Here is a 13,039-nt window from a genome sequence, read left to right as displayed (position 1 = left end):
TCTTCTCTATTCAAAAAGATATTCAAGGTAAAAGTTCCCTGACTCCTTAGGGATCCATGAGCTTTTAAATGCTATTTCCAAATGGATTTCTGTGTGTGGGACTTCCACAGGGGTCTTTTTAAAAGCTCTCACAGACATTATATTTTATTTTTAAATATAGTCTGGATTCACTGAATAAAAGGCACAAGTAACTGGCAGTGGCGGGTAAAGTAAATTACCCAACATCTCCCTATCTTATTTGTAACTTTTCCTCTTTTTGATATAGGGATTATGGGAAATGTGGAAAAAAGGGACAGATTATTTTTTTCTTGTGCAAAAAAGCAAAGGTGCTAAAACACTTACTGAATGGCACTCACCGCTGGGGAAATACAAAAATTTTAAAGCAGTGAATGGAAAATATTTCCTTGTGTACAATCATTTATTTTCAAACGCTCTGGGTTTAGTCAATTCTATATAAGCAAGTGTTAAGCTTCTTAACCCAAGATGATGGTGATCTGATATTACGTGTCTAAATACGCCACAGGACGTCATAGAGAACGCTGGCAGAGTTGTACAGGCCTTCTTCGTTATCTCTGTAAGACTTTTTACGGGCTTGCGAATAAGAAGGCTTGGTCTCACTTTTCTCTGTCTTTCTATGTCAAAAGAATATATGTTCTCCTATATAGTATTTACTCTGTGCCAGCCACTGTTCCAAGTGTCAAATGAAGATTAACACACTGAGTCCTCATGACAATCCTGTGAGACAGATGGTATTGTTATCTTCATTTTACAGATGAAAAAACCAGACACAGAGAAGTTACATCACTTGCTCGAGGTCCCTTAGTTAGTAATGCTAAGCTGGGATTCAAACCCAGGCAGTCTGGCTCCAGGGCATTAACCTTTATGTCACATTGCTAATAAAAATAAAGCAATGGAGTTTCTCTGAGCACTTCCTTCTCCCAACTATAAAAGCGGATACATAACCTTCCATTCAGTGTTCCTATAGAATTTAAACCATTTAAGAATGTACTGTTTACATTAGTATGGTGTTTGCACATGAGATGCATGTGTCTTTCTGCTGTCAGCCTTCTATGTTACACCTTAATGTATTCCGTCATATTCAACAAGTGTTTCACTCGTCTATTTCCTGTTTCCTGTGTACAGTGTATAAACTGTTTGGGAATGGAGCTGGGGACATTTTTTTTTTCTGCCATGAAATGCTTAGCACAGTGCTTTGCATTCATTAAATACCTATCAATACTTAAATATCAAACACCAAAAAAATCCACTGATGTAATCAGGAATATTTCTATAAATTCTACCCTAGGGGTTTAAAGGAAATATCCACTATCTATGCCATCTCCAAGGAACTTGTACTGGTTCAACACTTGAAACTTGAAAAGTTTTGTGAACTAAAATGTCTTTCCTCTACTGTTTGCATATTCCACACATCACAGAGTATACGTCACACACTGTAATTACTAAAACGCCTATGAGTGCTCAACGGATTACAGGAAAGGCTGCTGGAGGGCATGATGATGCTCATTAAACAGACTTATAAATTAGAAATGAGGTTACATATCAAGAGTGGGGGGCAGCCTTCTGGGAGTGTTGTATTTAAAGATACTCATCATAGCACAAAGGCAAAGTTACATATATTAGATCTAGAGACATTTAGATTTTAATATTTTTCACTTTTTTTTTTTTTAACTTCATGTTTGTGTCTACAAAGTAAACTCACTACAATTACTTTCCCGTAGTTTGTATTGTTGTTCTTCCTTGGATAAAGCAGTCTTACAATGAAAGAAAAACAGGATGAAAATGCACGGTGAAGTCAAGGTATTTTAATTGTTTTTTTCTTATTATCTGTTCAGCTCTTAGAGGATGGGGAAAAATTTTATCAGTATGTGGACTTTTCTTGTCTTCTAATTTGTTTTAAATGAGCTAATGAATTTGGCTAAATGGAAGAGGGCACACATGTGGGGGAATAATGAAATGGTCACAGCTAAAACAGATACCATTTTATCAGATTATTCGCTGTTAGAAAGAGAAGTTCCCAATGGAAACGCAGACGTTGACTCATCGGTGGTACGGCTTTCATTAAAGATTATTTTTAATGGATTAAAAGAAAGAACTTTACCCACCATTTTCTTTTCTTCTAGTTGTGTTTTCACTTAGAAAATATTTCAAGGGAGTGTACTAGTTAGAATCAAAGCCATAGTCTTTAAACTGAGAAATTTGCTAAGGAGTTTGACTCCTTCTGGGCTCTCGTCCCAGGCACACTTACCTGTTGAACAGGGACAGATAATGGTTGAATCACAGCTGTGGTCACTCCTGTCTTCGGAGATGATGCTCCTATCGTCAAGGAAACGGAAGTTGTTTTCTTTTGAGCTCTGGAAAATAGGGAGCCAATCGTTCAGTCAGAATTTTTTTGAAGCAGGAATTATTCTTTGAAACATTTCCACAGAATAGCCTAGTTTCTTTTTGTATACTCAATCCACTCCAACTGTAGGTGCTTCAGAAATGGGAACCCAGGATGTACAGTTAGAATAGCTGTAGTCAGTATATGCAGAGAATGGAGCTTCTAGACGTCAGCAAATAAACACATGGGTAATAGAAAAGTAGCTGGGTGTAACTCAGCAATTATCAGAGAACCGAAAGTATTGAACTTGAAAATTCTGAGAGGAAAGAAAATACCTGGAAAAAGTCCAATCTCTAGCAGTAAGCAGATATTTGAAATCTTTAGGGTTAGGGTTCTATATTTAATTCAAAGTTTTGGTTGTCTATTTTAAGTCGAGCAGCTGTTCTTTGTTCTGGTTTCTAATTTGGTTAAGTTGAGAGTGTCTTGGAATTTTTTTCTTTTCTTAGTGCACAAAAGTTAGTGAGGCGTAGAGAAAGCATAAGAAGACCTGGTTTCTAGGCCCAGTTTTGCTAAGTTGCTGGCTGTGTAATTGCAAGAGAGTCATGTAACTTCACTAAACTGGAGATCCTTATCTGAAATAACTGGTGACAGAGTACGTATATGATTTGGTTAAGGTCCCTTTAGTATTAACATTTGGTGATTATTTGATGCTGAATGGATATAATTGTTATGTATACACTAGCAGATCAAAGGACTTTATTAGTACATTCTCAATATTCATGGAGTTTTCTACAAAATTCTGGTAGATTTTATTCTTGCAAAATAATTAAGATTGTAATATTTTACTAATAATCCATATGGCTTTTTACGGATTTGTAGTACGAACTAAATTTTAAGATTTTCATGACGAAATCTAACTGGAAATAGACTTTATCCAAACGGAAACCCATTTCTGGTCTAATTAGATATTTTCCAATTCGTATGTAGAAATTGGTCCCCATTCACATTTCAGTAATGATTTAACTAATTTTCTCAGAACACTTCTGTTCTTTTAATACATTTATAACCTGTTAGTTGTCTTTGAAACTAACATTGTATATATTAGACTTCAAAGTTCAAATTCATAAGTTAAAAACTGTGTTCCAAGTTCAAGTATTTGATCTTTGATTGACATTGGTTGACCTTTTTCTTTAATGCTCAACACTCATGGCTTCATACTCCAACAATTCTGTTGACATTCTTTGCTAAATTGATGGAATCATAGGCACTTACTGTGGCATAGCTCCAGGTTTTGATTTGAAAGCTAAACTTTCACTGTCAGAATCTGTTGAACTGGCACCTGAGTTAAAAAATAATAATAAAGATGTAAGTAGTATCCACAATTGTTTCACAGAATGATGTTCTTTATTTTTAAACAATAACATACGAAATCTTATTTTGAAATAGTGAATGGCTCAAAACATTTTTACTTGGACTGTTTTTTCAGAAAATCGTTTTTAAAAAAAAACTACTATGAAAAGCTTTCTTCAAACCAATATGTTTTTAATGCCAGACGCAGTTTCATTTTTATCACTTTGGCCATCACAATCATACTTTTAAACGGTTGATAAACTATGAAATAAATGTGCGTGCGTGTAAAACATGCATAGTTTTAAACTTTAACCCTTCCCCAGGAGACTACACAGCGTGGATTATTAATGTCTTCGTTACTCATTAATTAGGAGGTGCTGCCTGACTCTTTGATAAATTAGAACACGGCAGTGGCTTCCTTCTTGAATAAGAGGGTCTCTGTCTTTGGGTCACGCCCTCCCGAATGCATTTGCCTCATTACTGCTTTTGAATTAACTGTCAACTTATCACATTTTTAGTCAAAATAGAAAACTGTACTCACATTTTAATGCTTATGCATTTCATGACAAGATATTTTAGGTGACATTTACAATGACTGTGATGGTTGGAAGTATATTCTTGATATTTCTTTGATGAAACATATTTAACTCTAGCTATTTAAATTATCTATTTAAAAATATTTTAATATAAAATAATAAATGCTTATAGAAAAGTAACCAAATAGCACAGAATTGTGCAATATAATAGTAAACACCAGTGGGTATCTTCCCTAAGGCCATTTTGCACAAGTTAGTCTGGTGTGTATTTTCAGATAAATTTAACATATTAACGTACATATTTGTGTACATATTTATACAATGGAATCGCACTATATGTACTCTTTGCAGTGAGTGCCTGTCAATACATTTAGAATATATACTTTTACTTAAGTCTCTTGGATGGCTGCCTAGTGTTCCTTTCTGTGACTATAATATGTTTTTCCAGCCTTTTATTGATGTTGAAACAGTCATGTTTAGGTAACTCTGCTTGAATGTTTGCCGTCCTTTCTTATTTATTTCTATAACTAACACCTAGTGTAGGCTTTCTTCACCCAGTTCCCAGACTACCACAATAGATTCTTATCTTGTCTTCCCTTGGACATCTATTGGACTTCAACTATGTCAGATTAATTTTCCTATAACATACCTTTCCCGTTAACAAAACTTAGATGATATATGAGTCTCTACTCTGTAAATTAAAAATCTGCTATTTACAGGCTTTCAAGATTTCCAACCTGATTTTCTAGCTCCATCTGCCAGAACTTCCTGCACTTTCACATCCTATGACCCCAAGTCAGAGAGTTGAACATACTCACTGGTGCACACTCCACTAGGTAGTAGGAATACAGCAGTGAAGAAAATACACGCATGCCCCTGCCCTTGCGGAGTTTACATTCTTTTGAGGACATAAACAATAGACAAGATAAATAAATACATGATATGGTGGTGAGTAAAATGAGAAAACAGGGCAGGGTACGGGCATAAGAAGGGATGGTAATGCAGTGAGATGTAATTTTAAGTAGTGTGGCAAGGAAGGCTCCACCAAGATGGGGACTTTCAATAAAGATCTAAAGTTGGTGAGGGCTTTCCCTTCCCGGTCTTTTCCCATGTTTATACCTTTAGTTGCATTACTTATTCTCATAGGCAACTCCTATCCAGGCTTTTCGCCACATTCTATCTTTTAAGATCAGCCCAGTCACTTTTCTGCACTGTCTTCTCTGAACTCCCAGTATTCTTGTTTATACTACTCATGTCACTTATACCATCATTATATTCTAGAAAATTATAAATTCTTTGAGAACTGAGGCGAGGTTAGGAAGGGAACTACCAATTTTTGAGTACTTAATATTTGCCTAGCAGTTGGCTAGGCACTTTATAGCATTTAATCATTATAATAAATGAACCTCAGTAAGAGGTGAGTTATGTCCAAATACAGATAAGAAAATTGAGGAAGCAAGAGGTTAAGTAATTTGCATAAGGTCACAACTTGAAAGCAGTCACCATAGGGTTTGCACTACTGCTTTTTGAACTTTTGGCCCATAATTCCCCCAGGCAACATGACCTTCATGTGCTGTGCAGGTCTGAATTCCCCTGAGGGCTGAGTGTCATGCCCTGTTCATGGCAGGCCTTTAACTTCTGGTGGAATGAATGAATGGAACTAGGGAATGGCAGAGCTTGTCTGGGGACAGGGAATGGACCAGAGAAGAGCAGCATGCTGGACGGCGGAAGTGGAAGGCAAGTCTAGAAACACAGGGTGCGATCTGGAATACCAGGGCTGCAGTGTTTGGACTCTATGTCTAGGTATTGAGAGTGGCAATTGGGAAAATCAACTGTGCAGGATTAACTGGGGGAGCAGGAAAAAAGAGAGCAAAACAAACACCAAACCACTGAAAATAGATGATAGACAAGGAGAAAGTTTTAACCACAACGAGGAGGTGGGAGAAGCTGAGCAGGGGAAACACCGAGGAAAAACCAGGAGACTCAGTTACCAGATAGTCATGGTAACCTGCGGGAGATGAATTTTACTGGAATCCTGAGATGAGGAAGTGTGGCAAAAGTCCCACAGAAGTTATCACAGACGCTCTCCAAGTGGCCAGAAAGAGGGGAGAAAAACAGCTATTTTTTATCTGATTCCAAATATTTAAATCATTAGGAAAAAAAAATCTTCTCTGATTACCTGTATTTAGAAAGCCATTCTTTTTTTCATTCTCTTTTGCTACTTTTTTCCAGCTGATTTTCAGAGAAATGTAAAAGACCAAAAAGGTTTGTGTCCCCTGAATAAGAAGACATTTGCTAGTTTTCGCACACCTGTCCAACCCTTGTGAAATCTCAATGTCACCTTCCTTCTCAGGTGTCAGAGTAGCTCTTGCAGAGGGTGGCAGATCAAATCTCCCTGTCTACGCCAGCAAGTTGTCCTCCCTCCCCTCAGGGTCATTCTTCCCTCCCTCTCCTCTCCTGTCTCTTCCCTTTAGTCATCTGCTTTGCACCTGCTGGTTAGGAAAAAACACTCCCGTCTCAGGTTAACATTTTTCTTGTATTTATCAAACCATCACTTTCAGTTTTTTATGTAGGTTCCCATCTGACAGAGGCACAGGTTTCAGCCCTTGCAATTACTGTCTATCTGTTCATTTAATATTTACCTGCCTAAATGCTAACTATTTCTATAATGCCTCCCACACTGCGTGAAGGAGTCCAATGTGAATGATCTCCACTCTACTCTAGCGATGGGATACGGCCAGAAATGTCCCCAAAATGAACCTCCTGTCTTGACTGTAAAAGCTATTCCCTTTCCATTTTTAAAACGTATCCAATTTAATACTTCCATGTAGGAAAAGACCCATAAAATGCACAATAGCAAAAATTAAAGAAAAAAATCATTTGACTATCACCACCCAGAAATTTTGGAACATATCCTTCTAAAGTTTATCCCAGTCTACATATATAAGTAATAAACATATTTTTAAAAGATGCTATAGTACTGTTCAATTATTGCTTTTCCCCCCACTTAATACATTGTGAAATACCTTTCCATGTCAATAAATAGCCACGTACTTTATAGTTTTCTAATGGCTGCACCAAATTTATTTGTGTGGATTCACCATAATTTTATCATTCCACTATTAAAGATATATCTATTTTTTCCATTTTTTAACATCTCTGCAGAAGGATGTGTAGAATAGCAATATCTCAAAATGCTCATCCCCCACACTCATGAAAACACTATGTTTTAATTATAATTTATATTTATACATTATATATTTATATAATTTATTTATATATTATACATTCATTATACAGAAATACATAATAATATATTTAGAATTTAATTATAATTATTTTAACTATTTCTGTCAATCTGATATCTTCCTTAATTAAAAAAAGAGCTATATTTCTGAGTGAAAGCAAAATAGATGTAAATCATACAGCTTCAACTTCAGGAAACAGGAAGTCTTTATGGAGTACATCCTTTGGTACATGTTTGCCTTTCAAAATTTAAGAAGTAAATACACTCTGCCCCCCTACTGACATTTTTCATTTTTCTCCCTCCCTTCTTTCTCAGTTGCTATAATTACCAGCACAGCAACAATCATTTGCAGTCTCAGATAAGAGTAACTGAAGCAATACCAATGATTTAAAATTTTATAACTGATGAATGACTATAAAGGCATTAAAATAAGTTTTAAACACTGTTTAATGACCTGGGTAGATGTCTGTGACAAAACAGGTTAAATCTTAAAAAACAAAGCACAAAAGAGCATGCAGAGTAAAATATACACATACTGGAAAAAGACTGGAAAGATGAAAAGATTAAGAGTGACTGACAGAGGGTAGTGGAATTATACATGACTTCTATATTTTCGTCTATATGTTTTAGATTTTTTTTAAATGAAAATGTGCTATTTTTGTAATAGTAATTACAGCTCACATTATGTGCCAGGCACCGCTTTAGGGGATTAACTCATTCAATCCTTACATCAATCTAATTTTCTTCATGCAGAGATGGAGAAACTGAATTACAGAGCCACTGAATAAACTGTTCAAGGTCACGGAGCTAGGAACTAAGCTGGTCAGAAAATATCGTGAAAGAATGGCCAAAACTGTGCTGGGACTCCTTCAGCTTCTCTCAGCATGTTTTCAAAATCTAGTCAAAGGAACCTGAATGCTCAGAGAGATTTTATCCTGCTGGGATCAACAGGAGCAATTACTCATAGAACACCTTATCATGCTTCAAAATGGTGCTTAAAAGGAACAGACATTTTATCTGATTATTCGAAGCATCAAGAACCTATAAATAAACATCAAACAGGATCTGCCAGCTTGTGTCATGCTCAAGTATTCCAGCCCCCCTCTCCACCTTTTTAATGCTGCCCTCCCCTCCTCTCCATCCGACCCAACTCCATAACCACAAGGTCCAGTTTAATCCAGCTTCCTTCATCCACATTTCAGAACCACCAACCTGCCCTCTGGAGCCCCTAAAGCTATACTGATCTGTGTAATCGACTGTACAATCAGAAGGGGGTGGCGGTGAATGCTTTAGATGTCTATATTTATTTCACATGTTTACCTTTCCTATTATATTGTGAAACACTTGAGACTATCTCTTCACCATCTGGTCCTTGAAGGTACCACCCTCAACATCTAGCACACATGTGGACCAGATTCTGTTTCCTTTCTCCTTTTCAAGGACTTTGCTCTCTACCTTATTCTCCCTTCCTTGTGCATGATCTATATTTCTCTCTTGGATTACTTTCTTTAGCATATAAACATGAAAAGAAACAAACAAGCTGAAAAACTGCAAAAACCATCTTTCTTATCCAGCAATTCTACTTCTGGGTATTTATCCAAAGGAAATGAAAATATTAACTTGAAAAGATATATGCGCCCCCATGTCTACTGCAGCATTATTTACAATAGCCAAGACATGGAACCAACCTAAGTGCCCATCAATGGATAAATGGATAAAAAAGATGTGGTATATATATATATATATACACACACACACACGCACACACAATGAAATATTATTTAACCTAAAAAAGAAGGAAATCCTGCCATTTGCAACAACATAGATGAATCCCGAGGGCATTACGCTAAGTGAAATATATCAGACAGAGAAAGACAAACACTGTAAAATTTCACTTATATGTGGAATCTAAAAAGTAAAAAAAACACAAACATGAACTCATAGATACAAAGAACAGACCAGTGGTTGCCAGAGGTGGGGGTTGGAGAGTAGGTGAAATGGGCAAAGGGGGTCAAAAGGTATAAACTCCAGTTATAAAATGAATAAATGCTGGGGATGTAATGTACAGCATGGTCATTATAGTTAACAACACTGTATCATATATTCGAAAGTTGCTAAGAGTACATTTTAAAAGTTCTCATCACAAGAAAAAAATGTCTAACTATGGATAGTAACGGATGTTAACTAGAATAATAGTGGTGATCACCTCACAACATATACATGTAACAAATCATTATGTTGTACACTTCTAACTAATATAATGTTATATGTTAATTATATCTAAAAAAAATCCCACCTTTCTGGACCCCACACTTCTTTCTAGATACTGGCCTATGTCTCTCCTCGTGTTTGAACAAAACTTCCCCAATGCAAGCTATTATTTGTTGCTTCTCCTTCCATATTTTGCAAACTTTTCACAGCTCACTCCACTTGACCTTTGGTCTTCTCCAGGTTCCCCAAACCCCTCTTGTTAAAATCACTGACATCACCTATAGCTGCCAAACCCAGTGGTTTCCTCCTCGTCCTCATCTGACTGGACTCTCAGCAGCAGTAGACAGAGCTGGCATTACCCTCCTTCCTGAATCACTGTCTCTTGCCTCCACTTACACCACTCTGCCTGGTTTCTCTCTCACCCCAGGGCTCCTCCTTCTTACTCTCCTTTGCTGGCATCTCCTCCTCTTGGAACTTCAACATGTAGGAAGGAACATCCCAGGCTCAGACTTGGGGCCCTCTCTCTCTCTTCCCCATCTCCTCCTCCTCCCTATCTGGTCTGTCCAGCAATATGTCCCAGCCCACAGCTTCAGTTACCATCTCCCAAATATATTGTTAGTTACCAAATGCTCCCAAATATATTTTTCTCACCCTGTACTCTAGACCATACTCCAACATCCAGTTACCGACTTGACACATCCATTTAGCTATCTAAACAGGGATTTCAATGCAGCGTGTTCAAAACAGAGCACTTACTTCCCTCTGTCCCCTAATCTGGTTCCTGCCCACTCCTCCCATTTCAGAGATTGGAAACATTGTCCACACCAATGATAAAGCTGAAATCTAGAGTTGGACTTAACTCCTTTCGTCCCCTCATCTAATCCACTGTGTGGCTTCCGGAGTCTGCCTCTGACTCTAACACTGATCTGACTCTCCTTCCTCCTTTTACACCGTATCCTCATGAATTACCACCATTTCTCCTCTGTAATGATGTAACAGGCTTCTAACTGGTCTCAGGATTGTAAGCCAAAGCAACGGCTTAAACATATAAATCAGATAATGTGACTTTTCAGTTTAAACCTTCATGACTTGCAATTTTATTTAGAATAAAGGCCAAACTGCTCACAGTGACCATAAGGCCCTATGTCGCACATGAGCTGGCCGCTGCCCAACCTTCCAAGCCGCTTCTTCCCTGTTATGTTTTAGTTAGCCTGGACTTCCTCTGCTCCTTGAGCACATCTGGTGTTCCCCACCCAGAGCTTGTATTCATTCCCTCTGTCTGGAGCACTCTCTTCTCAGTGTTCCCATCGGCTTCTTCTCAGAGTTCTGGACTGAAATCAAATGTCATCTTCAGAGAGGCCTTCCTGAGCACCCTATCCCATTAGTCACCTTTATTTCCAGCATTTGCTGGTGCTGGAATTATCTACGTGTTTACTGGTTTACTCTCCCTCCTCTTCCAGAGTCTCAGTGCAGCGAGAACAGGGGCCTGTCCTGCTCACCGATGTGTCCCCAGTGCTTAGACCATGGCCTGCCTTTCAGGAGTCTCTTAGTAAGTCCTTGAAGGATGACTCAGGAGTGCTCAACTACCTGCCCAGAAAAATGCTGTGCTCAGATCGTAAACCCTGTTACTAGATTGAGGTGAGGATCCAGCTGCCCCACGATAATGAGTTCATTTACATTTTATTCTGTAGTGGTTAAGAGGGGAGGCTCAGAAGTCAGACTGCCTGGCTTGGAATCCTTGAATGCCAGATATGTGTGTATGTGTGAGAGAGAGAGAGATCTTGGGCACACTGTGTGTGTGTGTGCGTGTGTGGGTGTGAGAGAGAGCAAGCCACACAATCTTGGGCCTCTCTAAGGCTCTACTTAGCCACTCCAAGCTTCAGTTTCCTCAACCCTAAAATGGGAGTGATTTTGTAAGGATTAAATGCAACAATCCACGTAAAAATGAAGAACAGTGCTTGGTTCCTACTTAACATTACCTAAACATTAGTTATTGTTCTTAAGCTGTAATCTTTTTTGTATCATTCTAAAATTTGATGCATAAGACAACAAAATTTAGATAGTTTCCAACTAGTAGGTCATTAAACTCTTAGGGAAGATTTTGCTGAGACTTTAAAATTCTATAGACAACTTCCTATCCTCTGATAGACACCCTCCCCCTCCAATGACTGTGCGCTGACGTAGTAACAGCAACGTGGTTTAGAAACAATTCAATAGGGATGTGTCTGAACCTAATTTAGCGCTGGAATAAGTAAAATATAAAAATTTCTTACTTTCAGTCATAACGTGAGTCTAAGAATTTATATGAAGTTCTCTTCCATTTCATGTGATTGTTCTGAGGGATAAAAACACACTAAAATCTATCAGGTTTTTTTTTGAAATTATTATCCATATTTCTCATGGCCAATGAGCCACTTTTTTAAAGCACTTTTCATTAGGCTTAGGAGAATGAATCTTTATTCTGGCTCTGCCCAGCTTCCTTATCCTTTCTTCACACACAATCTATCTGAAGTCACAGATACCCAATGGCTGGTGGGCTATCTGAGTGAGTTTAGCATTATCATGTGAAAAACAGTACACTGGAAAAAATCCACTATTTTTGTTGAAGACCTGGGCATGAAATATATGTGGCATACAGAAACGGGGGTGTACTTTTTCCATATTGATAACTCATCCATATGATTTCAAAGGCAGGAGAGGACTGGCAGTTCAGGAGCTTCTACATAGAAGAACCAAATTTAATGAAATAAAATTAAAGACCACATTTTGAATGGTTTGGGTCTACCAGAGTCACATACTGACACTGGTTTCAGAGGCAGAGAAATATTTCCTTTTATTATATAAAAAGTAGGTATAGCTTATATATGTCTTGCAGGTAATCTTTAAGTTAATTAGTATCCTTGTAACACTTTACATATTTTTATTATGTCACTTATCATAATATAACTTATCATTTTATATTCTTTTTTTTCAATGGGTCCATCTCTGCTGTTAGATTGGGAACTGCTTGTTATCAGAGACGGGTCTTAATCATATTTGTATCTGCGCTATCTGGCAGATAGGAGGGCCTTAATAAACGTTGGCTGAATTGGGTTGGCAGGCTAGTACTGAAACCTAAAGTGATTTCATCTAACAGCTGTATTACAGCAGCAATACACATTAAAACTCACCACATTTCTAGCAATGCTGGAAGCAAACAAAGCATTAATTTTAAGAGGCTCTACGTGAACTTGGATTTGAGAGACAAATGTGATTGTCAGGAGCAAACAGGTTTTTTATCAAAGTTCAAGTCCCTTCATCATATCCTAAAATGCTTCAAGAAGTCTGCTACACAGCCTGCCCAGGACTAATACT

General features: G+C 37.6%; 1 protein-coding gene across 4 annotated transcripts in view; it reads right to left on the bottom strand.

Moving 5' to 3' along the window:
- The window catches only part of PALLD (palladin, cytoskeletal associated protein), a 383,758-nt gene that overhangs the window by 215,014 nt on the left and 155,705 nt on the right, over positions 1–13,039 (bottom strand). For all 4 annotated transcript variants that reach the window (XM_046656558.1, XM_046656559.1, XM_046656560.1 and 1 more), the window contains 2 exons: positions 3,614–3,680; positions 2,267–2,372 (listed from right to left, as the gene is read on the bottom strand). In XM_046656558.1, the coding sequence (XP_046512514.1) occupies positions 2,267–2,372; positions 3,614–3,680 (173 nt within the window). The remainder of the gene's footprint in view (positions 1–2,266; positions 2,373–3,613; positions 3,681–13,039) is intronic.

This window comes from Equus quagga, chromosome 3 (assembly GCF_021613505.1).
Source record: "Equus quagga isolate Etosha38 chromosome 3, UCLA_HA_Equagga_1.0, whole genome shotgun sequence".
Lineage (NCBI taxonomy): Eukaryota > Metazoa > Chordata > Mammalia > Perissodactyla > Equidae > Equus > Equus quagga.
The sequence above is the reverse complement of the archived record's forward strand: the minus strand, read 5'-3'. Positions and strand labels throughout refer to the sequence as shown.